The 26,242-nt window shown below is 41.1% G+C and overlaps 1 protein-coding gene across 4 annotated transcripts in view; it reads left to right on the top strand.

Moving 5' to 3' along the window:
• Positions 1–26,242, top strand: part of LOC109040189 (protein deadpan) — a 92,222-nt gene that overhangs the window by 60,841 nt on the left and 5,139 nt on the right. For all 4 annotated transcript variants that reach the window (XM_072304991.1, XM_072304992.1, XM_019056014.2 and 1 more), the window contains exons 3-6: positions 3,724–3,819; positions 16,185–16,316; positions 22,500–22,637; positions 25,083–25,301. In XM_072304991.1, coding sequence (XP_072161092.1) covers positions 3,724–3,819; positions 16,185–16,316; positions 22,500–22,637; positions 25,083–25,301 — 585 coding nt within the window. The remainder of the gene's footprint in view (positions 1–3,723; positions 3,820–16,184; positions 16,317–22,499; positions 22,638–25,082; positions 25,302–26,242) is intronic.

The following is a 26,242-nucleotide window of genomic DNA, read 5'->3' on the forward strand; positions in this document are numbered from 1 at the left end:
TTTAACTTCGAATATTTCTGATAGTCGCCAAAAGTCGCAAAATCTTTTTGGTGGAATTGAAGTTGGATATGTGAGGATTAAGAAAATGTCAACCACACAGAGCATTCCGCGTTTCAAGCGAGAAATCTTCATTTGAAGTTGTCGTCTTTTTTTGCGTACTTCCAATGGACCAGTGATTCTCGATCCATTTCCCGCCCAATTTTTACTCAAATTTGAACTAATTTTGGGCGAAAAATTTGAAAATGAACCATCATTGTGAGTTAGAGATATCATTAAGATGACAAACTCGAAAAAAAAATATTCAGATGTCCAGTAGGACGTATTTATGCTTAATGGAACTATGTGCACGTGGAAAGATGGGGTTTGCTCGTTAGTGATCGGGCCATAAGAATGAATGGGAAATATTAATCGCCAGTGACGTCAGCGTTGACGAAGCCGCCCGCCTCGGTCGCCCCGCGTGCGTTCGCATCAACTCATGAGCCCTGTGCACACGGCGCTTGTCACATGTCCACGGCTCACGAGTTACCGCTAAGTTCCTTTTGATTTAAGGTGATTCGTCAAGCTCAAAAGAAGTGGTCGAACTGGCATGCGATATATCGCATATTTTAGGTCAAAAATCTCGGCAGATTTTGAATTTTTAGCAAAACAAAGGACGATAGCCCCTGCGCGTGAGCCTAAAGAATCGTTCTAAACGCAAAAATTGGCAAAATTCAGAGAAATGAAAGCAGGATAGTGTTTGGAAAAAAAACCTCGCATTCGATTCAGCTATCGATTTCTGTATCAAATGCGAGTTTTTTTTCCAAACACTATTCTGCTTTCATTTCTCTGAATTTTTCCGATTTTTGGGTTTGGAATGATTATTTAGGCTCATGTGCAGGGGTTATCGTCCATTTTTATGCTAAAAATTCAAAATATGCCGAGATTTTTTACCTAATCTATGGGATTAAATCGCATGCCAGTTCGACCACGTCACTTGAGCTTGACGAATCACCTTAATGTCAAATCCCGCTTTTCCATTTTCTCAAAAGGAGCTATATCCACTCTTACATTGTTCCTTATGCAGCTTCCACGAGCACACCCCATCTTTCAACTTCCACATAGCTCCTTTCGGCATGAATACGTCCAGTTGTGAATTTGTTATTTTTTTATTTTTCTCCACTGTGCGGTGGGGGGGGGGGGCGCGGGGCACCGAAAAAGAAGGGGGGCGGAAAAATGGACCGGGCGACCGGGCCGAGGGAAGAAGGATACGGGTAGGCGGGTGGGGGGGGGGGAGTCTCATTGTGAGAAATATCGCAGGAAGGCGGTGGTCGCGTCGCGAGCGATGAAGCTTGCCGGCATCAGGCGGAAGGGGGTCGGGGGGCGGGGAGGGTGAGGGGGCGGAAATGATCGGGGGCGGGGGTGGCGCGGACGATTAACGGACTCGTCTTTTAAACCCCGGCGTTGTTTTTACTTTCCGGTTTTGCGGGATAGCGTTTGGCACGGAGCGCGAGGCGAACCGCCCTCCCGTCCCCGCTACCCCCGCGGCTCGGCGCACATAGAGTCCCTTTAGACTGAAAGTCAAGACAATGTGGATCCATTTCTGATTGGTTCTCGTATTTTGGGCCTCCACGGCGTCACAAACGGGAATGAAGAATACATTTTCACCAATGGACCACTAGACAAGGTACGACTTTCAGCATTCTGATACATGTTTCTTAATCAAAATTTCACGTAAAACACGATGCGCACAACAAAAATTACTGAAATCAACTCCTTACGAAGATATTTAATGATTCCTGATGCGTGAATTCAAACCACCCGCTCATGAAAACTCAATGCTCTACGTGACTCACATCGCGCGTTAAACATTATCATGATAGTTTCTGCGATATAAAAATCTGGCAACCTCAGACTTGACGCTTTGGCTCAGCTATAGCAAATTGCTTATAGTTGAACGATACGATGAAAAATGAACATTGCTCTATTGAGAAGCTTGCTGAAACCGTTGTAGTGCGCGATTTGACTCGTAGAGCTTTGAGTTTCTTGTGAGCGGGCAGTTGAAATTCCTCGTAACCAATGCGAAATAAAAACGTTAATATCTTCGTTAGGAGTTAGTTGCAGTAATTTTCGTTGTGCGAATCGTGTTTTACGTGAAATTCTGGTTAAGAAACTTGAATCAGATTGCTCAAATTCGTACCTTGTCTGGTGGTCCATTTTTGTTGGCATCGTCCACAAGGAAGCCGCACTGTGCGGCAGCGACGGGGGGCGGTAGGGGGGCGTTTCAGCCCAATTACTCGCCTCGTGCAGATGCTGGATTTTGCAGCGCCCCTCCTCCCCCGGACCCTACCCCCGCTGACGCGGGGGTTAAATTTAGGGGGACGGCCGGGACGCGGGCGGGGCGGGGGGCGGGGGGCAGGGGGCTGGAGGCGGGAAAAAAAGGGACGGAATTAGAGTGAAACACTCCGGTGGACCGAGAACCGGGAGAAAAAGGGCTTTTTCGCCCTCTGCAATTTTAAAAGGGAAGTCGCTCCGGCTCCGGCTCGAGGCGCGCCTTCCAGCTTCGCCTTCGCCGCCATCTGTCGAGGGGGTAGTTTTCCCTCGCAGGAATTCCGCCGCGCACAGGAAAAACGCCGTATGAGCCCTCAGGCGTTGCCAAATTTCAATTGATAGACCACGAATTTCCAGATAAATTCATGGATATTTGGACCACATTTTGCAATAAGGAACCACTATATTTTACCGTGATTGCGGAGAGAGCAGTAAGTGCAAAATTTTCGAAATCGAGTTTTCTTCAAAATTCGTCTAAACTCTTTTAGATGAAATGTACTGAGACAGCTGAAAGAGCAGAATTCTGCGAATTTAATGACAACAAGACGTATGTAAAAGCCGTAGTGCACAAACAAATGGTGCCACAGTTTTTTCTTCAAGATCAGCCGTAGCTCAAAGCCAATGAAAACAGGCTCTCAGTAAAGTGCCGCCCCTCTGCCAATTTCTAACCTGAAATGTGAGTTGTGCGACCAACGCAACCACGAAAGCATGCAGAAGATAGCACTACGCTGACTTGCCTAACAATACCTAGCATGAAATGAAAAATGCCCTTTTATAGTCATGGAAATAAATCAGTCGATTTTTAATCATCATACATTCTGGAGTCATCCGGACGAATAGTGGCAATTTGACAATGAACGGAGCCTTCTTTGCATAGAATTGTTAGTCAGAAGCTCTGAGCGTTTCTCAGCGTATGTTGGCATTAGTCCCCTCCATTTTGGCCTTAACTTGAGAGCTTTTTTATGGAGCTTGGGGAGTTGATTGTTTATGAGAAATACCCATTGCACCATCGTGTTTCTCAGCGAACTGTTTTACATGGGAATCGACAGCAAAATCGCACATTTTCCTCATCACAACGAAATCCGCTTACATTATACGTGATGAAATTGTATTTCAGCCAAAAGCCTCATCGTGCCCAGTCGACAAAGAGAAAATTTCATCGGTGGTGGCAAAGCGTGAATGATCGATTATCGATATTTTCCCAATTTGAAACTACGTTAAAAAATCGATTATCAATGTGTTTGTTTCGAACACCCAGTTTATCGATCCTTTTCCATGGGTTTAAATGCAGATAAATCGATAGCTCGCAAAAGCACGCCACTGATTTCAATGATCGACCCGCAGCGGGATCGGACAAGTTGGTGAATCGGGAAATTTATGAGTATTGTTCTGATATCTTGGTTTGTGTGTTTGCAGGCGAACAAACCGCTGATGGAAAAACGGCGCAGGGCCAGAATCAATAAATCCTTAGCAGTTCTGAAAACTCTCATACTGGACTCCGCCAGAACCGAGGTTAGTACTTGGTACAGTCTTAATCCTCTTAGCGCCTCTCTGTCCGCAAGTCACAACGCCAGCGCTCCGGGTTCACGGGCATCTAGACATTTCCGCTCGACCGAAGCATCCATTCCAGGGTTTCAGAATTTTGTGAGATCTAAAACCGTGGAATATTATCGCAAATTGCTAAAAGGAGGAATATATCTGTCGAAGGCGAATAGTCAAATGCACTGGAAAAAAAGACATTGTATCTAGAGTCCAGACTCTTGAAAACATTGACAAGAAAAAATACTCTTGATTCAATCAGATTTTTGCTTAAATCAAAAGGAAATCCGCTCAAATTAAGAGGCTTGGTTCTTGATCTAAGCAAAAATCCGATTGAATCAAGAGTAGTTTTTCTTGTCGATGTTTTCAAGAGTCTGGACTCTAGATCCAATGTGTTTTTTTTTCCAGTGTGAATCAATGAGAATGAAAACACACCAACTCGGTAACTCGAAAATGCTCAACTTCCATTAAATACAGTTAATTTACATAAAGGTCGTTGAAGTTAGCGCATCTGTTCCAACTTGGACCTAAAAATTGTCCATAAGTGCTTGTCTTTTGGCAGCAAAAATCCTTTTCTTAAAGTAACTTCTTCACCTACTGCGCGGTTTTGTGTGTGTCTTGATTATTTTCATTTTTCCGAGTTGGTGTGTTTTCGTTCTCACTGATTCAAACAGGCATTTTGTTAAATCCTTAGGCAAATAATCAAATATTCTCTATCATCAATCAAATATGCCTATATGTGAATAAACTCTTTTCCATCCCTAAAAACATGGCAGGAATATGCACACTCAGGAGAGCTTGTAGTGAACTCCGTGACAATAGTTGGGTTGAGATCGGACAGGCAACTAAACTAACATCGTGACAAAGCGTAGAGTATCACAGAAAATGAAGGCGCTTCAAGCCGTGCTCATACTTTTGAAGACCATAACCCTTAAAAATTGCATCATGCCGATGCGCATTATTGCGATTTATTGAAATAACGTGTGAACCGCCAGCAAATTGCCGTCGATTGCTAATTGCCTGCGACATATGTAGAGCAAGATTGATCAGAGAGGGCATTTAAGGAATGAGAATTTCACCCTTTTGGAAATCAGGATAAATAAACTCATTGAATGCAGCTATGCCGGTTTCGTACAACTGCAATGAGGTTACTTCGATTTTGATCCCATCGAGGATGCGACGGTGCATACGCAGCTGCGAGAGAAAATTTTGCTCATTACTCGTTGATCAAACCGCATGAGAAGATTGATGTCTAATGAGGTGTAAGTATGATGTTTTCCATCGCGATTCTCACAAGGATATCGATTGACCCACTGAAAAGCAACATACATCTTTTGCCCAATGATTATTGATGAGCGTTAGCCCAACTGGACTGTCTCTATAGATCGTATTCGATAGATCGAATACATTTGCCTCAGCTAAAAGCTCTTAGATTTTTCCAGTGCACGATAAGTATCTTGATTTATTTTGCGAAGAAAGATCTGTACTTTTAAAGGATGCCTGTCATTCTTAATACGTTCAATTTCGTATGATACTGTGGAACACCTCTGTTGTGAAATAGTTGCTTCAGGCGCCGCCGCACGGAGGGCGAGCGGCCAGCGCGTAACGCGCATTGGCGCCTACAAACCTAAGTGGATACTTCAAGCATTGTGCAATGCGTGAAGTATCCACTTAGGTTTGTAGGCGCCAGTGAGCCTCTCGCGCTGGCAGCACGCCGCGGCCGCTCCGCTCTGTTAGGCTTTAATATTTATACTCGCATAGTCAGCGTTTTTCAACTCATGATTTTGAAATGTTTGCACACTCTGCATTGATTATTCTCATTTAAATTGATGGGAAAAAATATGTATCAATTTATCAAAGAAGAATAATAATATAATGTGTGTTTTATTTAAATGTTGGTGGTTCCGTGTCAAATTTAATTATTTCCAAAGCACTTTAATCTTTCCTTTTACATTTTGTGCTTTTACTGCGTGCTGCAACGAGGTGTACGCGCAACCAAACGCTCAAAATTTGACGTATTTGACTCTAAAAGATCAATGTACAAATGGGTTAAAACTAAAGATTGCGTGTTTCTTGGTTTTTTCCCTCTTTTATTCATTTTTGCAGTTTCTGTCGGCACAACTGCGGCTATTGAAAAGCCGCATGTCGCTTGGAAAAGGTTTTACGAATATTTGTCACGTTTTAAAAATATAAATGTTTTCAAAATAAAGTAATAATTTCGTAAAGAAAAAATTAAAAAAATATAAAAAAGTACCGATACATATATAAGGTATATTGTACATCGAATATTTTAAGGATAGAAATAAAACCAAATATTCACCAATGACAATTTAAAAAGATGATTCAAAAGGAGAAAGTAGTAACATTTCATTTAAAAAATGAGCAACCATAACAATACCTCCTTCTCTCTCAATTTCTCATTTCCATATTGTCAATATTTTACATACCGACTAAAATATAACGCTTGGACCAAGTCAACGATGCTTATTTTATGTGTGGGCGTGGACTAGTGGACAAAAAAGGTGCACGGACAAAAATCGTTGACAAAATGTCCTGAAACCATTTCAGTGATTTCATCCAAAAGAGATCAAACGGATTTTGAAGGAAACTCAATTTCGAGAACTTGACACTTACTGCTCTCTTTGCTATCAAGGCAGCGCTATCGGAGTAAGAAAATCCAGTGCGCCTTCAATTACTTACCTATGCAACACGGGCATCCATGGCAATAGTTGTATCCAGGCGTTGCCTCAGTTCTGCGCACTCGTTCCTGCTATTCTAATAGGATCATCGTTGCGCCTTCAAGTATTGCACAACAATTGGATACAACTATTCGTACTCGATGGATGCCCGTGTTGCATAGTGCAATAATTGAAGGCGACCTGGTGATCCTTTTAAGAACAGTAGAAACGAGTGCGCAGCACTGATGGTGAAGCAACGCCTGCAAATACAACTATTCGTACTCGATGGATGTCTGTGTTGCATAGGCGAGTAATTGAAGGCGCACTGGCTTTCTCAACACAGACAGGGAAAAGTGAACTGCGCTGATGCGCTTGGATGCAACTGTTTGCAGCTGATGAATGGACCAGTAACTGCTAGACAGGGTGCAAATTCAAGGCTTATGATGCAAGTTAGAGCATGATTCGAGCAAGGAAAATTACTAAAATCACTTCCTAACTAAAATGTTAACGTTTTTGGTTTACATTGCATCGATTACGGGAAAATTGAACTTCCCGCTCACAAGAAAAACGTATTAAATTGTGCATTCCCACGGTTTTGGCAGGCTCCTTAATAGAACTATGTTCTTTCCACACTTGAGTTGTTTAAGATTATCGAGAGTTACACATCGAGATTAGCATAGTATTCATAGTTTCATACCGCAAAGACTATTAAATTAACGTCGAGTGCGCGATTTGACTCTCTTAGACTTTTGTTTTTTCATGAGCGGGAGGTTTGCATTAACTTGTTTGTAGCTGATAAATGGACCAGTAGATGCTAGACAGGGTGCAATTTCAAGGCTTATGATGCAAATTAGAGCACGATTCGAGCAAGGAAAATTACTTTTACTAGAAAATTCGTTCAATCGAAATTTGGCAACGCCTGAAGGTTCATATGGCGTTTTTCCTTAACACGGAAGAGCTGGAGGCGCAGTAATATTAATGCCGGGCACGGAGGCGAGGGCGTCGCGACGGCAAGAGACGCGACGCCGGCCGACGCGACGTGCGCTGAGCAGGCGGACAGGCGGTGGGACCGTCACCGTCCGCGGCGACTTGATTCAATTACCCTCAATTCACGCTCCTCCTTTACCTATTTAATAACCGTGTTGCCACGCCGAGGTCCAACTCCATCGGCCCAACTTCTGTCTTTTTCCCTGGGAACTAATCAAGTACTACCAACTACCACCAAATATTCGCGGAAAAATCGCTCGCTCCAACTCTTCAAACCAACACGGAAAAAATTCAATCGCAGATTTAAGAATTCAATCGCTAAAATAGCGATGTTTCGATGTAGATTTTACGACAAAAAAAATGCTACACTGGAAAAAAAAACCACATTGGATCTAGAATCCAGGCTCTTGAAAACATTGACAAGAAAAAGGACTCTTGATTCAATCAGATCTAAGCTTAAATCAAAAGGAAATCCGCTTAAATTAAGAGGCTTGGTTCTTGATTTAAGCTTAAATCTGGTTGAATCAAGAGTATTTTTTCTTGTCGATGTTTTTAAGAGTCTGGACTCTAGATCCAATGTGTTTTTTTTTTCCAGTGTAGCTTCCCACCGCTTAGCCACGTAGCTTAACTCTAGCTTAACCACGGGGGTAGTTAAAGTAGCATTTTTTTGTCGTAAAATCTACATTCAAACATTGCAGTCACTTTTTTTCAAAATTGAATCGTTAAATCAGCAATCCATTTTTTCAAGAAGCTCGGGGATCATGATGTGCGACTAGACCAGGTCCGAATTCAAGCAATATGATTTAAATTCAGTATTCATAATTTCACGTAAAACACGATTTTTCCAACAAAAATTACTAAATTTAACTCCGAAATAAGACGTATGATGTTTTTCGATGCGTTAATGCGAACCTCCCGCTCATGAAAAAACAAAAGTCTAAGTGAGTCAAATCGCGCACTCAACGTTAATTTAATAGTCTTTGCGATATGAAACAATGAATACTATGATAATCTCGACGTGCATCCCTCGATAATCTTAAACAACTCAAGTGTGGAAAGAACATAGCTTGATTAAGGAGCCTGCCAAAACCGTAGGAATGCACAATTTAATACGTTTTTCTTGTGAGCGGGAAGTTCAATTTTCCCGTAATCGATGCAATGTAAACCAAAAACGTTAACATTTTAGTTAGGAAGAGAATCATGCTCTGACATGCATCTTAAGCCTTGAATTTGCACCCTGTCCAGCATCTGCTGGCCCATTCATCAGCAACAAACTGTTGCATCCGAGCGCATCAACGCTGTTCACTTTTCTCCTGTCTGTGCAGGGAAGGCCAGTGCGCCTTCAATTACTCGCCTAAGCAACACGGACATCCATCGAGTACGAATAGTTGTATTTGCAGGCGTTGCTTCACCATCAGTGCTGCGCACTCGCTTCTACTGTTCTTAAAAGGATCACCAGGTCTCCTTCAATTATTGCACTATGCAACACGGGCATCCATCGAGTACGAATAGTTGTATCCAAGTTTTGGTGCAATACTTGAAGGCGCACCGATGATCCTTTTAGAATAGCAGGAACGAGTGCGCAGAACTGAGGCAACGCCTGGATACAACTATTGCCATGGATGCCCGTGTTGCATAGGTAAGTAATTGAAGGCGCACTGGATTTTCTTACTCCGATAGCGCTGCCTTGATAGCAAAGAGAGCAGTAAGTGTCAAATTCTCGAAATTGAGTTTCCTTCAAAATCCGTTTGATCTCTTTTGGATGAAATCACTGAAATGGTTTCAGGACATTTTGTCAACGATTTTTGTCCGTGCACCTTTTTTGTCCACTAGTCCACGCCCACACATAAAATAAGTTTTGACATCGTTGACTTGGTCCAAGCGTTATATTTTAGTCGGTATGTAAAATTGTATTGACAATATGGAAATGAGAAATTGAGAGAGAAGGAGGTATTGTTATGGTTGCTCATTTTTTAAATGAAATATTACTACTTTCTCCTTTTGAATCATCTTTTTAAATTGTCATTGGTGAATATTTGGTTTTATTATGTACAATATACCTTGTATATGTATGGTACTTTTTTTATTTTTTTAATTTTTTCTTTACGAAATTATCACTTTATTTTGAAAACATTTATATTTTTAAAACGTGACAATTATTTGTAAAACCTTTTCCAAACTACATGCGGCTTTTCCAAAAGCCACAGTTGTGCCAACAGAAACTGCAAAAATGAATAAAAGAGGGGAAAAAATCAAGAAGCACGCAATCTTTAGTTTTAACCCATTTGTACATCGATCTTTTAGAGTTAAATACGTCAAATTTTGAGCGTTTGGTTGCGCGTACACCTCGCTGCAGCACGCAGTAAAAGCACAAAATGTAAAAGAAAAAATTAAAGTGCTTTGGAAATCATTAAATTTGACGCGGAACCACCAATATTTAAAAAATACACATTATATCATTATTCTCCGTTGATAAATTGATACGTATTTTTTCCCATCAATTTAAATGAGACTAATCAATGCAGAGTGTGCAAACATTTCAAAATCATGAGTTAAAAAACGCTGACTATGCGAGTATAAATATTAAAGCCTAACAGAGCGGAGCGGCGTGCTGCCAGCGCGAGAGGCTCACTGGCGCCGGCGCCTACAAACCTAAGTGGATTCTTCACGCATTGCACAATGCTTGAAGTATCCACTTAGGTTTGTAGGCGACACCGCGCGTTCCGCGCAGGCCGCCCGCCCGCCGTGCGGCGGCGCCTGAAGCAACTATTTCACAACAGAAGTGTTGCTCAGTATCATACGAAATTGAACGTATTAAGAATGACAGGCATCCTTTAAAAGTACAGACCTTTCCTCGCAAAATAAATCAAGATACTTATCGTACACAGGAAAAATCTAAGAGCCTTTAGCTGAGGCAAATATAGAGGTTTATACGGTTCAGGTATAACAAGGTGGGAAAATCTTGAAAGATAATTAAGTCCTGCTACACCACAGAGGTGTAGAGAGTTTTAGTGAACTTTGTCTCCTGCATATTTTCTCGCGGAATTGACGCTCCCCCATTTTTATCAAAACTCTCAACAAAACAAAAAAAACAAGCAAACCCTCATTCTTCCAAGACATTTTACATTTTCATCCAAAAACGTCGTGAGCAATTGTTGTTTGTTCCATATGTGGGCCAATTAACGTTGGGTCTCAACTGCCACGTGGACCAAAACTACCGTGCCGAAAAAACGCGTGGACGTAAATTACTGGAAAAAACAGGTGCGCGGACAGAAAATCGTTGACGAAATGTCCTATAACCACTGAAATAGCTGAAACAACAAAATTCGTTTTAATTGTATAAAAACTAGACGTATAGGAAAGCCGTAAGTGCGCAAAAAATGACGGAATTTCGGGAGAGACAGCAGTCAGTGACATTATTCCTCCGGAGAGCCAGTGAAAACAGTGCTTCCAAAAAAAATGCAGGCCTCTTCTGTCGATTTATATCCTGAAAATTAGTTTGTTGTGTGTCCAACACGTTACCACGAAAGCATGTAGAAGATACCACTCACGGCTGTCTTTCCTAATACCAGGCTAACATGAAAATGAATACTACCTATTTTATGTAATTGAAATAAAATCAGTCGGTTCTTAATATCCAAACGATTTCAAAGAGTCTTTCGGACGATTAGGGGAAATTTGACAAAGGTCGAAGGCTTCTTTACATAAAATTTTCCGGTCAGAAGCTTCTGAGCCCGTTTTCTCTTGACTTCATTTTTTCACTTACTGCTCTCTTCGCTATCACGGCGATAGCCCATGGAAGGAATGCGGGGACCGGCTGGAAATTCGATATCGAAGGCATCAAAGGTTCAACCCGAGGGATCCCTGCGAAACCTCACCGGGGCGCAGCACAGTGGATCGAGTCGATTAGAGAGGTCGAACATGAATTTTTTTTACTAAAACTGAAAAATTTGATGTTCAATTCGTCACATTATAAATTGAATCAGTGAGAACGAAAACACACCAACTCGGTAACTCGAAAATGTACAATTTCCATTGAAGGCAGTTAATTTACACAAAGGTCATTGAAGTTAGCACATCTGTTCCAACTTGGACTTTTGAAGTGTCCATAAGTACTTGTCTTTCGGAAGAAGAAATCTTTCTCTTAAAATAACTTCTTCACCTAATATGCAGTTTTGTGTGTGTTTTGACTATTTTCATTTTTCCGAGTTGGTGTGTTTTCGTTCTCACTGATTCAATTTTAAGGGATGTTTCAAAATTGAAATTTTACGAAGAAACCCATGGAACCACCTTTATTATCCTCAACCGCTGTATGAACGGAGTTATGAGCTTTTAAAGTTTCCGAATCTTGTCCGACCTCTTCCATCGACTCGATCCTCTGTGCGCAGCGCGGCCGGCGAAAATTCCGCGTCTCGAAGGGATCCTGAATACCGTTATTCCGAAGGCTTCTCATTAACCTTACTCACAATTCGACGTGGGCAAGGGACGGAGACCTTCAAAATGAGACCCCCCCCCCCCCCCCGGGAGGCCTGCCGTCGTCCCACGCTGCCGTGCTAAGGAAAAACGCCGTACGAACCTTCAGGCGTTGCCAAATTTCCTATCATAAAACGCGAATCTCCTGGTAAATTTATGAATATTTTCCTCCCATTTTTTCAGATAATTTAGTTCGCAATCGCCCCTAAAGTTCCTGAAAATTTCAAGGAAAAATATTCATAATTTTCTTCAAAAATGAATATTTTATCGAGGGAAATTTGGCAACTCCCGAATGTTCATACGGCGTTCTTCCTTAGCAGGGCAGTACGTCCCTCGCTCCCGCTGCGCTGCCCGGGACTAATTTCCGTCCGACGGATCCGAGCTCACGTGGTCCCCGCGGTGGCGAGACGTGGTATCGATTTTTGCCCATTTGAAGCTGTGGTAAAGAATCGATTATTAAGGTTACACCCTGTTTCTCGATACTTTTCCATAGATTTAAATGGCAGATTGCACAGCGCGCCTGGGTCCCTTCTCCTCCCGGGCTTTCCCTTGTGCACTTTACGACGTAAACATATTATCCGCAACAGTGGCGTGGCGTGCTTTGCGATATATCGATTTGTATGCCATTTAAACCTATGGAAAAGGATCGATGACTAGGGTGTTCGCAGCGAACACCTTGATAATCGATTATTTACCTCAGGTTTAAATCATATAACAATCGAAATATCGCGATTCACGCCCCGCCACTGATCCGCAAGGACGCGTCAGTTCGAGCAATTTGATTCTTAGGTTGTTACTGCGATGAATGAACGTCAGAGGTCATATTAGACGTATTGGTGCAAACAATAGCGGAAAGTAACAGAACTGGGCACGTACGATTTGCACGATTCACACAACGAAAATTACTGAAACCAACTCCTAACGAAGATATCCACGTTTTTATTTCACATTTGTTACGAGGAATTTGAACTGCCTGCTCACAAGAAACTCAAAGCTCTACGTGAGTCAAATCGCGCACCGCAACGGTTTCAGCAAGCTTCTCAATCGAGCAAAGTTCATTTCCCACCATGTGTTGTTCAAACTATTAGCAATTTGCTACAGCTGAGCCAAAACGTCAGGATTGAGGTTGCCAGATTTGTATATTGCAGAGACTGTCATGATAAACGTTTAGCGCGCGATGTTTGTCACGTAGAGTATTGAGCTTTCATGAGCGGGTGGTTTGAATTCACGCATCAAGAATCATTAAATATCTTCGTAAGGCGTTGATTTCGGTAATTTTCGTTGTGCGCATCGTGTTCTACTTAAAATTTTGATTATGAAACGCACTGAAAAAAAAAAACACATTGGATCTAGATTCCAAACTCTTGAAAACATTGACAAGAAAAAATACTCTTGATTCAATCAGATTTAAGCTTAAATCAGAAGGAAATCCGCTCAAATTAAAAGGCTTGGTTCTTAATTTACGCTTACATCCGATTGAATCAAGAGTATTTTTTCTTGTCGATGTTTTGAAGAGTCTGGACTCTAGATCCAATGTTTTTTTCTCTTTTTTTTCTTTCTTTTTTTTCCAGTGTGTGTATCACAATGCTAAAATTCGTGCCTTGTCTACTGGTCCATTCGGTTTTTTTACAATTTCGGTCGGTTTTCAGCCACAAACGCGATCCGAACTCCGCCCGTAGGAGGAGCGAGGCAACACCGTGCCAAGACTCATCACGCTCGAGGCGCCTTCAAATCTCACCGCTGCAACCCGCGCGGCGGGCGCGGATTGAGGACGGAGGCGAGCCGAGCCGAAGAAAAAAGGGACGGTAGCCCGCAGCGTTGCCGCTTCGCACTGGAATCCCACGCTAATCACACTCGGAAATCCACTGGTTTTAGCAGAAATTGACTGTTTCAGCGGAAATCCGGCAACGCTGGGCGCTGGAGGGACGTCGGAGAGCGGAGATCGAAAGACCGCCGAAGCATGACTTTTTGCCGCGACGGGCTCGCCGGCGTCGGGACGGGGCGGAGCAGGGTTGCCAATTTTCCTCGGGGAAAATTACCGAATTTAATGCTGAAATTATATTTTCTCGGGAATTTTGGCAATCCTGCGCGGGTAAGCGCAGCTCTCTAAGGGCTAACTAACAGGCCTTGCTGGCTCCTCGCCTGGCAATCCATTTACGCGCCAACAGTTCTCGAAATCTTCGCCCGAGCTCACCGTCGGCATTTTCCAGACGCTGTTGCCAGATTTTTAATTATATTATACGATATTTTGGCATTGTAAACCGTTAGAAGCTGCCCCTAAATTACGTAAAGCTCTGGGGGGAGGGGGTGATTGAGATCGTTACGCCATTATGTGTTTACGTGTTGAAGGATAGGGACCTACGTTAGAAAAGCGTTAAAAGGGGGGAGGGGTCAAAAAAGCTGAAAAATGCGTCAAATACTTTAAGGACGGCCTCTAACAATAAGCTCTGATCGTCTGATCACATGCATTATCAATATTTTTGTCCATTTGTCAAGGTTCCGCATTTGGTATAAACCGGAAATGACCTCACGCCAGTCCATTTCCGACAATGTTCAGACTACATTTTGCAATAAAAGTCAATTTTTACGGCTGATTTTAGAAAGATCATATTTGCCATTCATTCCCAATGCAGATCGGTGCTTTGATGGATGCACCTGAAGTACCATAGTGGTTCCAATTCGCAAAATGAAGTCAAAATACTGAGGAAGCGGTAATTACGTCATTTCCGGTTTTTACTGACGACGTAATTTCAAGATTTTACGAGAATATTGAAAATGCGACCAGAACAAAAATCCTGTGGATCAATATGAGTCGCGGTCAACACTGTAGAAAGTCTACACTGGAGAAAAAAACACATTTGATCTAGAGTCCAGACTCTTAAAAACATCGACAAGAAAAAATACTCTTGATTCAATCGGATTTTTGCTTAAATCAAGAACCAAGCCTCTTAATTTGAGAGGATTTCCTTTTGATTTAAGCAAAAATATGATTGAATCAAGAGTATTTTTTCTTGTATGTGTTTTTTTTCCAGTGTACGCTGTAGAAATGTGCATCTAGAGGTAATCTAAATCAAACTGTTTAAGCCGATATAGGGTTGAATACATAAGCACCTTTGCCAGTGGCCACTCTCAAGTTTCCACGTAGTTATTTGTATTTTCTTCGGACAGCTCTGACAACCCTGCTGATATTTTCAGCCCAATCTCTGCATGGAAAGTTTGATTAAAAATAGAGGTGGTTTCTCACTTTAGAGGAAGTAGAATTGACGCGAAGAGGGTATGGATGTCACGCACATTCCTGTTCCGCCTTCAGTTCCCGAGTTAGGCCACATATTCCGAGCAGCATTAGTCATACCTAGTCACCCATTCGAAGATTTTTACAAATCTTGCCTCGCAGTAAGTTGTGACAAACGCAAGCTGGCAACTTTGATACTTTTTTTCTTTTTCATTATTCTCCTTTTTTCTTTGAATTTTACAATTAAATAACTCGGACCACTTGTTTTGCCTTTATTTTCCTCTGTCATTTTCTCCTCTGCTCATTTTTTCCACGAAGTATGTAAAGCAAAGGTATAGACTAAAGTTGATTCGCGATTTTTCTGCATTTATGGTAGGGAAAAGGAGCCAGGTGTGTTACACATTTTTTTTAAAGTTGTATAGACTTGCTGTACGGGTGCGTTTTCCCCTCTCTTTTTCCAGTGGCGTGGCGTGCTTTGCGATATATCAATTGGATTGCATTTTGCAAAAAGGAACCACTAGCATTGCAATGTTGCTAAGATTGTGCAACTTCTTTTGTCTTGGAGGAAAAACCCGATTATCCATTAATAGTTTCTATTTTACTCGCTAAAAACTGTAAATTTAAGACAAAAATTACCATCTAAATTTCATAGTTTTTCACGATTTCCGCAATTTTATTGCAAAGGATGAAGTTGCACAATCTTAGCATCATTGCAATGCTAGTGGTTCCTTTTTGCAAAATGCAATCCAATTGATCTACCATTTAAATCTATGGAAAAGAATCGATGAACAGGGTGTTTACAACAACCACCTTCAAAATCGATTCTTTACCATGGCTTCAAACGGGGCATCATAATAATCGGTTGAACCAGTGGAAAAATTGAATACCCCCGTCTCGTCTCTGTGCCTAATTGCGTGCGCTTTCGCCGCGACTCAATTTCAATAATTATTTTCTTTTAATTATTGCAGAAAACGAAGCACTCGAAGTTGGAGAAAGCCGATATCCTGGAGCTAACCGTGCGGCACTTGCAAAGGGAGAAAACTCTCAACTCAGAGGTGAAAGATAAATACAGGTCCGGCTTCCAAGAATGCATCACCGAGGTAAGCCATCCTCCACTCCCACTCCTTCCGCCGAAAACCCGCCGACTTTCAGCCGAATCGAGGCCTGAATCGATATCTCGATCGATTCATCCCTATCCTGACAATGCTTTATATCGATCGAGTTCGTTTCGATATATCGATCCGACGATCATCCCTCCACTCCCACGACTCCGGGCCATCCCGCGCCGAAAACTCGCGGACTTCCAGCCGAATCGAGGCCTGAATCGATATCTCGATCGATTCATCCCTATCCTGACAATGCTATATATCGATCGAGTTCGTTTCGATATATCGATCCAACGATCATCCCTCCACTCCCACGACTCCGGGCCATCCCGCGCCGAAAACCCGCGGACTTCCAGCCGAATCGAGGCCTGAATCGATATCTCGATCGATTCATCCCTATCCTGACAATGCTTTATATCGATCAAGTTCGTTTCGATATATCGATCCGACGATCATCCCTCCACTCCCACGACTCCGGGCCATCCCGCGCCAAAAACTCGCGGAATTCCAGCCGTATCGAATGCCGAATCAATATCTCGATCGAGTCATCCCTATCCTGACAATGATATACATCGATCGAGTTCGTTTCGATATATCGATCCGACGATCATCCCTCCACTCCCACGACTCCGGGCCATCCCGCGCCGAAAACTCGCGGAATTCCAGCCGTATCGAATGCCGAATCGATATCTCGATCGAGTCATCCCTATCCTGACAATGCTTTATATCGATCGAGTTCGTTTCGATATATCGATCCGACGATCATCCCTCCACTCCCACGACTCCGGGCCATCCCGCGCCGAAAAACTCGCGGAATTCCAGCCGTATCGAATGCCGAATCAATATCTCGATCGAGTCATCCCTATCCTGACAATGATATACATCGATCGAGTTCGTTTCGATATATCGATCCGACGATCATCCCTCCACTCCCACGACTCCGGGCCATCCCGCGCCGAAAACCCGCGAACTTTCAGCCGTATCGAATGCCAAATCGATATCTCGGTCGAGTCATCCCCATCCTGACGATGCTATATATCGATCGAGTTCGTTTCGATATCGATCCGACGATCCGGGCGCCGGTCCGGTTCCCGGAAAAATTCGCTCGCTGAGCCCTCTCGAGAGCGGGGCGCGTTTTTTCGAGCACCGAACCGACGCGTTTACGCTGGGATGCACAACCCGGGGGGGGGGGGGGGGGGCACCGCCCACTCCGGTAGGCAGAGTTGCCGCTGTCTGGGAAAATTTGGATGAGTTAGGGAAAATAAACTAGGTCTCGGAAAACCGGAGATATTATATTTTTGAGAGCAAACACCTCGCGCAGGCATAGCGCCTTCTATTTTGCGGATGCAACACGGACGTCCATCAAGTACGAATAGTTGTATCCCCGCGCCGTCGTTCAACAGTCTCAGGAGTGAGATGGACCACTGGACATAGTGCGAATTTAAGCGTTCTGATTTATGTTTCATAACTAGAATTTTACGTAAAACACGATTCTTGCATTGAAAAATACTGAAATCAACTCATTACTAAGATATTAACGTTTTAGTTTTACATTCACTGGGGGAAAAAAACACGTTGGATCTATAGTCCAGACTCTTGAAAACATTGACAAGTAAAAATACTCTTGATTCAATCGGATTTTTGCTTGAATCAAAACGAAATCCGCTTAAATTAAGAGGCTTGGTTCTTGATTTAAGCTAGTTTCTGATTGAACGAAGAGTACTTTTTCTTGTCGATGTTTTTAAGAGTCTGGACTCTCGATCCAATGTGTTTTTTTTTCTAAAGTTGGTTACGGGAAATTTGAATTGCCCAGTCAGAAAAAACGCAATAATTTACGTGAGCCAAATCGCGCCTCACAACGATTTTAGCAGGTTTCTCAAAGTCGCATTGTTTCTTTCTTACATGTTGCTTATAGTCAGCAACAATCAGAGCTTTATAGTGTGCGACTTGACTCACGAAGATCAGCGCGTCTTCATGAGCAGGAGGTTTGAATTCACGCGTCCAGAAACATTGAATATCTTGATCAAAAGTTAATTTCAGTGATTCTCGCAGTGCGAATTGTATTCTACGTGAACTTTTGGTTTTGGAACATGTATCAGAATGCCTGCTTCGTGTACCTTGTCTAGTGGCTAATTAGGTGGGATAAAAGTTAAGCAGGGATATTAACGCTATTTTCCTCCAAATGATTGATTTGCAACTTGTTGAGCATAAAATCAAATAAAATTCGCCTAAGAAGGACTGATAAATTCGGGGTGAATACTTTGCTGGGCGAATTTTTGCGAATCAAGTTAGGTTTGCCAAACCAGTTTTTTCAGCTCTTCCGTCATGAGTTATTATTAGGCGAATATGAGCGTTGACTTCCGAAAGTAACTTTTACAGTCTGGCGGTATAGCAGTGTGAGGTCTCTAAAATATATTTTCTCGGGGGAAAATAAAAAAAAACTTCAGGAGAAACTAACGAAATGGCCCAAAAATCAGAAAGAAATTATGCGTTTACGGAAGCGGAGAAGTTTTACGTGTGGAAAATCTTGAAATTATTATTTCGTCACCTTCCGGCCAAAGTATCACAAGTGCCATGTGACGTTTCAAAATGTCCATTCCATTTTATTCTGTACAGGAAAATTGTTCAACGAAGCTGTCCGAAAATTTCACTGATTTTTTTTGTGCTATCGATAAAATTCAGCAAAATTTTCAAACAGATTCAACCAAAAATTCCTCTGTAAAAAAATAAAATGGCGGCGGAAATTTTACCTTGATCGGAAAAGTGACGGTTTGTCGTCTCGTGTGGGCTCAAAAGTTAGGGTTCATTTCGAAAAAATTTCGATAAGTTAGAGAATCGCATTTCTAAATTTCCTTCGCTACCCTGATTGCTAGGGCATTAAGGTCTTGGGAATTCAAAAAAAGCCCCAAAACAGAAAGTTCAGATCCTGTTTCATTTTCTGATGGATGATTCGCAGGTTTTTGAAATTTGATTAATTTCATGGTCATGAGGAAATTACAGAATCAGCCAATTATGAGCACGGAAATATTCTCGGTTTCTACTTTAAACTTGAACGTATTTCTACCAGATGGAACTATGTGGTTATTAAGACATGAGCCCTGAGACCTATAAGAATATTTGCATAACAAGGCTTACGTCATAATACCCATAGTTCCGTTTGGCAGGAATACGTTCATAATTATTGGAGGACTTACTTATAAAAGAATAATCTAATAAAGTAAAATATATTTGTTAAACTAGAAAATCACAGTAAATCGTGATAAGGTGGTAAATTTTTTTATTACTTGATCTTATTACTCCAATTTTCCGTAACAGAAAATATTTGTAAGAAAATTGTCAACTCAGCTTGATAAGTACTTTATTAAGAAGCAGTAAAATCTTCTCACACAAATTCTTTATCATCGGGAAAGTTCCCGGAAACGTTCTCAATAATCCCTCAAAGTGTGAATGATTACAGTGTATATTTCACAAGTCATTAAAAATAGCCGGCACAATCCGGCACATTGCAAAATATTTGTGTTGAATAAAAAAAAATTGTAAAATTCGACAGTAAATAAAAAGACCGGAAGCTCTGATTATCATACTTGGTATCAAAACACTGTGACTGTATCGTACCAGTTGGCAGAATCGTGAGTGGTATTGTAAAATCATCGAACTTAGTGTGGTTTGATTCTGATAGGCAACTAAACTAACTGCCTGGCAAAGTGGAGAGTATCCTCGGCATTTGAAGGCGCTCTCGGCCGGTGTCGTGCGCCGGTCTTTTTAGGTCTGTTTTTTTTTTCAAATTTGCCGTACCAGGAAAAATCCTGAGAAATGTTGTGGATTCACCTTGTAAAGCACTTTAATATCTTATACACGAAGCAACAAAATTCTCTCGTATTAGACTTGAATGGAGATGTTGCATATCGACGGTGAAACTACCAAACCACGTATCTCGGTTTGCGACGTCGCAGACTTCCTGTCATACTTTGTTTTTTAAATGAAAAACTACTTAACATCCAGTCTTGAAAATTTCTGTGATTTTTCCTCTTTGTGAGGAGAAAATTCCGTGAAAATTTCAGGGAATGATATTGATTTGGTCTACTTCAAAAAAATAAAATGTGAGCGTAGATTTTTAAACACCGCAAACGAGATACGTGGTTTGGTAGTTTCACCGTCGATATGTGAGGGATTTGTGATTTGACCATTGATTCTTATGTAAAATTTCGCGAGAAACACGATGGTGCAACTGGTTTTCTTTGAATTCATCTCCCAAGCCCAAAAAAAGCTCTCAAAGTGAGGCCAAAATGGAGGGGATATCCCACCCTACCCTGAGAGTCCACCTCTACATTAAAACAAACTCTCCATGCAAAGATAGGGAGCAAATACATTGACAGGGCTGCCACTTTATTCGGGGACTCCAAAACTGAAAACACGGCAACCCTGCTAATGTATTTGCTCCCTATCTTTGCAAAGAGAGTTTGTTTTAATGTAGAGGTGGACTCTCAGGGTAGGGTGGGATATCCCCTCCATTTTGGCCTCACTTTGAGAGCTTTTTTTGGGCTTGGGAGATGAATTCAAAGAAAACCAGTTGCACCATCGTGTTTCTCGCGAAATTTTACATAAGAATCAATGGTCAAATCGCAAATCCCCCACACATGCAACATCTCCATTGGCCGTAACCTCAAACATTGTCATCATTCTGTATTCAACCTGTGTAAAATAGGCGAATTCTCGCACGACCTGGAGACGTTCCGGCAAGTTCTAACTTTCCGAACGCAGTGGGCAAACTCCTTAATTAATGCGTAACCTGACATTCCGCCTTGGCGGGAATTCAGCTTCATTTTTTTCAGAGCTAGAATAAATAATTTCGCTCTAGTGGGGCTATTACAAAGGCCTGGAGTACGACTTCTTTCCGTTGAAAACCGTGATCACTGAGTAAATATAATTAATTTATGAAATAAGTAAAATTAAATAATTAGAGACGTTGAATTATAAGAGATTAGGTCGGGCTGTTTTTTAATGAGGGCAGTGATAAAAGGAAAAGATTGAACGCATTATGCAAATGCAACGTTGTCAACTTTAGGTATGAGCTCGACAGACGAGACGGAATCGCGTGCTGGATATCTCAATGACATTCTCACGATAGTCGAGTCACTAGTGAAGGATTTGTAGTGTGGTCATAAAAATGTGTACTCACTTTGTACCAGATGACGAACTTCGATTTTATTACCTAATTTTATTTTTATATTTACTTATTATCATTATTTTTATTATTAGCGGAAGTCGTGTTTATTGATACGATGTGTTCCGCCGATAAGCGAAGCGTCAACTCGATTCTTCTAAACATTGCACATAAAATGGATTGCATTTTGCAAAAAGGAGCCACTAGCATTGCAATGATGCTAAGATTGTGCAACTTCATCTTTTGCAATAAAATTGCGGAAATTGTGAAAAACTATGAAATTTAGATGGTAATTTTTGTCTTAAATGTACAGTTTTTAGCGAGTAAGATAGAATCTATTAATGGATAATCGGGGTTTTCCTCCAAGACAAAAGAAGTTGCACAATCTTAGCAACATGGCAATGCCAGTGGTTCCTTTTTGCAAAATGCAATCCAAATATGAGTTGAATAAGGCGTTCTCAAAAAAACTCAAGCGCCAAAATTAAAATACGAGAGAAACACACACCCACAAAAGTTTAAATCGTCCGTTTGAAATCACATAGATCTAAGAATTTAGAGCCTTTAGTTTTTAGCATTAGATTAATCACATTATTACTCGATCTAAGATTTAAAACGGGTCAATAAATACAGTGTATACTGACTGTTCTTGCATTTTCATTTCTGGTGCTTAAGTCTTTTGAGAATGACTGATTCAGTAAGTGGAAATACTTAGAAAGCGTTACCTTCGGGATAAGTAAGATTTTTTTTTTCATGCGCCAATCGCGAACTTCAGAAAGGTGAGGTAAAGTTTTTATCGAACTTCAGCTACCTGAAATTTCCCATGAAGCTCAAACAAGATCAGTGTACCCATTTTAAAAGACTTTGTGAGCAAATCGCCATTCTAGGAAAAGAAAATTTAAAAAATACATATATATCAATTCTTAAAATGAAAAAATGAGTAAAATTAAAGTTAAATTTTTTATAAAAAATTAAAGAACTTATTTCACGTCCTCTTTTTTATTATTTTGCCATAGGTGCGGCAGTTCCTAGAGTCAGCTGAACTGTACGAAGGAGTAAAAGATATCTCAGACACAAGCGTGAAACAGCGACTTCTGCACCACTTGGACGCGTGCGCCAGTGAAATAGACTTAGATTTTAGTAATGTTAAGTGTGTAAGTATGCCAACCAGTTCAGAGACTCATCATTTTTTAAGAGACTAATGCATGCTGTCCCATTCCTGCCCCCCCCCTCCCATTGATTTAATTTAAGGCCATGATTTTCTAAGTCACTGAAAAGTGTCTATAGCTATCTTCGAATTTTTGAAGTATGACGCAGATATTTTTACTGGTAAGCACAAGTAACACGGATCATAAACAGTGGCGTGGCGTGCTTTGCGATATATCGATTGATCCACCATTTAAACCTATTGAAAAAGAATCGATGACAGGGTGTTCGCAACGAACACCTTAATAATCGATTCTTTACCATAGCTTCAAATGGGGAGATACCGATACATCGCAAAACACGCCAAGCCACTGATCATAAAATGAATCTTCACAAATGTAAAACTAAAAATGTCATTACTTTGAATGCTGTTCCGAAGAGATTTCGTAGAATGTGGCAATGAATCAGGGTACAAGATTTTTGTGTAAAAAATTTAGTGAGTAAAGAGGTACACTTTTTGGGAGAGAGAACAGAATTTTTTCAATTTAATTTTTTTTTTTATTTTTTGGTTCTTTCCCTTTTTATTCCAAATAGTGGAAAACAAAATGCTTTAGAACAATTGAAATCATACACAACAAAGATTAAAACAAATTTTGAGCGTTTTAGCGATGAATCTGAAAACGTGTGATTTTTACTGCACAAATTAGGCATGCGCTAAGGAGTGAAATATAGACATTTCTGAAACGCTCAACGTAATTTTTGCGCGATTTTACCACCATAGAATGATCACTCAGTTTGCAACAGTTCCGTCCTATGACAATTCCATATGCTTGAATTCCACTCTTTAAGTAGGTGGTAAAATAGTGCTGGGTCCACACTATTTTTCGGGAAAGCATTACTAAAAAATTCCAAAAATCTTGATCGAGGGGCTCGGAGAACAAGGCGCATCGGCATAAGTGCAGTTTTTGATATTGCGAGAAATACCTGTTAGAAGTTTCGAAATTACATGGATCCTCATGACGGAAAAAAAGTTCAAACTGACTTTTTGATGCTTAAATATTGGAATTTTGGAGCAAATTTTTCCAAGAAAATTCATTGAGACTAGTCTTACGTGAAATCATCAATATCTCAATTTTTCAAAAACTGCACTTATGCGCCTTGTCCTCCAAGGCCATTAATTATAGTCAGAAATCTTTGAACTTTAATGACAAGTGAGATCTACTGCTGATATCTGAAAAGACCCGGTCTCTTACTCCAGTCTCTTGGCGTGACCCCAGCTTAGTATCCCAATGAATCTGCCTGAACTGAGCTCCCTCTTCCCCCACACTGAAAAAAAATCTCGGTGTATTTACTATAAGAAAAGGGTAAAATTACCAAGAATTCAGGGTTCTATCTGATCCCAGTTTTTTCTTGGTAAAATTACCAATTCACCGAGCAATCTCGGTAAAATTATTGAACTTTCTCGGTAATTTTACTGGACCTTGGTAAAAACGCCAATATTTTTTATCGACTATGGTAGAATTACCGAGATAAAATGACAAAGTTACCGGGAATTGATTACCAATAAAAGTGGTATTCTTACCTGAAAAAACAGTAAAAATACCGGTTTTTAGGTAAGCTTACTAGTCTGTCTTGGTGAAATTACCAATAATTGGTAAAAAAAAGTGAGATGGTAAAGGTACCAATGGACCTTGGTAAAAACGCCGAGAATTTTTTTTCAGTGCAGTTCTGTACTGATACTCATTTGAGTTAAACAATCATTGACTTTAATTGAAATTTTCGGAATTTTTTTGCCTTGCCTTTCTCTCAAAATAGTGTCCATCCAGCACGATTTTACCACCTTGTCACGCATCTATTCCAGGCCATATCTTTCATGTTTTTCTCTTGTTGCACTTTTTATCGAGCAAAATTGGACGGAGTCAAATAGAACGGAACTAAGCCACATCGGGATCGAACCGAGAAAAAGAGGCTTAAAGTTTAGCTCCTGCATAAGACTCAATGTAAAAGATAAACTTCAAGTTCAATTTCTGCAAAATTTGCTCCAACGAAAACTTAGAATTTTTGGCGATAGATAGTAGAGCAGTGGTTGAGTTCAAAACCACTCATAACTCAATTTTTTCCAAAATGTGGGTTGGTTCCTTTCTGCTTCACTCAGTCCATTTGATACATGAAAAAACTCGCCTCATTTCGTCGAGAGTCGTCAAAATAAGATTTCGCCTTCAACTCCACGAGTAGGCAAAATGGGCTCCGTCGAGTTCGAATAGTGGTATCGTTACATGCGATCTGCATTTTGTAATGAGTAACTACGATTTCCGACTCACTTTAAGACCGAAATACGTGCTCTTAGTTGCGCTACTCAGATGATGAGCCAGGAATGGCTGTTTTTCACAGCAAAGCGAAGTGCATGATATGTTTAAGTAATAATTAATTTCCGAACACATGACTTTGCGCAGGATGTAAGTATGGAGCTGTTTTCGGATCCGATCATAACCCCGAAACCGGAACCGGACAGCAGCACAGCGCTCTCTAGCGAGGAGTCGATTAAACACTCGAGCCAACCTAGCCTAATGAACGGACGCAAGTCCAGGCCGAAGAAAAGCGACAAGAAGCATGTGATAGCCAACTCTCCGGGGAGCAAATCCCCCACGAACCAATCCATGTCCATCGTCCAGGTGAGCAATAGTTTTCGTTCACTGAAAAAAAATCTCGGTGTATTTACTAAGAAAGGGTAAAATTACCAAGAATTCAGGGTTCTATTTGATCCCAGTTTTTTCTTGGTAAAATTACCATTTATGGAATTGGTAATTTTACCGAGAAATCTCGGTAAAATTATTGAACTTTCTCGGTAATTTTACTGGACCTTGGTAAAACGCCAATATGTTTTATCGACTGTGGTAGAATACCGAGATAAAATGGCAAAGTTACCGGAATTGATTACCAATAAAAGTGGTATTCTTACCTGAAAAAAAAACAGTAAAAATACCGGTTTTTAGGTAAGCTTACCAGTCTGTCTTGGTAAAATTACCAATAATTGGTAAGAAAAGTGAGATGGTAAAGGTGCCAACGGACCTTGGTAAAAACCCCGAGAATTTTTTTTTTTCAGTGTTTCCTGTACAAAACAAAAAGGAAAAAAGTGAAAAAAAATCGCGGATAATTTGGCATCGCGGATAACTGAGACTCTACTATATCTGATTACGTGTATTTTATATGTCGACGGTGACACTGCAAAAATGGGTATCTCGGTTGCGATGTCGCGCAATCTCCGCTCCTGGAGACCAGTGGCGTGGCGTGAATTGCGATGTATCGATTGTTTTGCCATTTAAACCCATGGTGAAGTATCGATCATCAAGGTGTTCGCTGCGAACACCCTGTTTATCGATCCTTTTCCATAAGTTTAAGTGGCATAAAAATCGATATATCGCAAATCACGCCACGCCACCGCTGGAGACCAAATGGATGTATTTCCATCGAAGAGAACTATGTGCAGGTGGGAAAGATGGGGTCTGCTCGTTATAGTGCTGGGCCATAAGAATGAATGAGAAATATAAAGCGCCGGTGACGAAGCCGTCGTCGCGGCCTCTCGTAGTGGTCATTAACTCATGAGCCCTGTCCA

Source organism: Bemisia tabaci, chromosome 10 (assembly GCF_918797505.1).
Source record: "Bemisia tabaci chromosome 10, PGI_BMITA_v3".
Lineage (NCBI taxonomy): Eukaryota > Metazoa > Arthropoda > Insecta > Hemiptera > Aleyrodidae > Bemisia > Bemisia tabaci.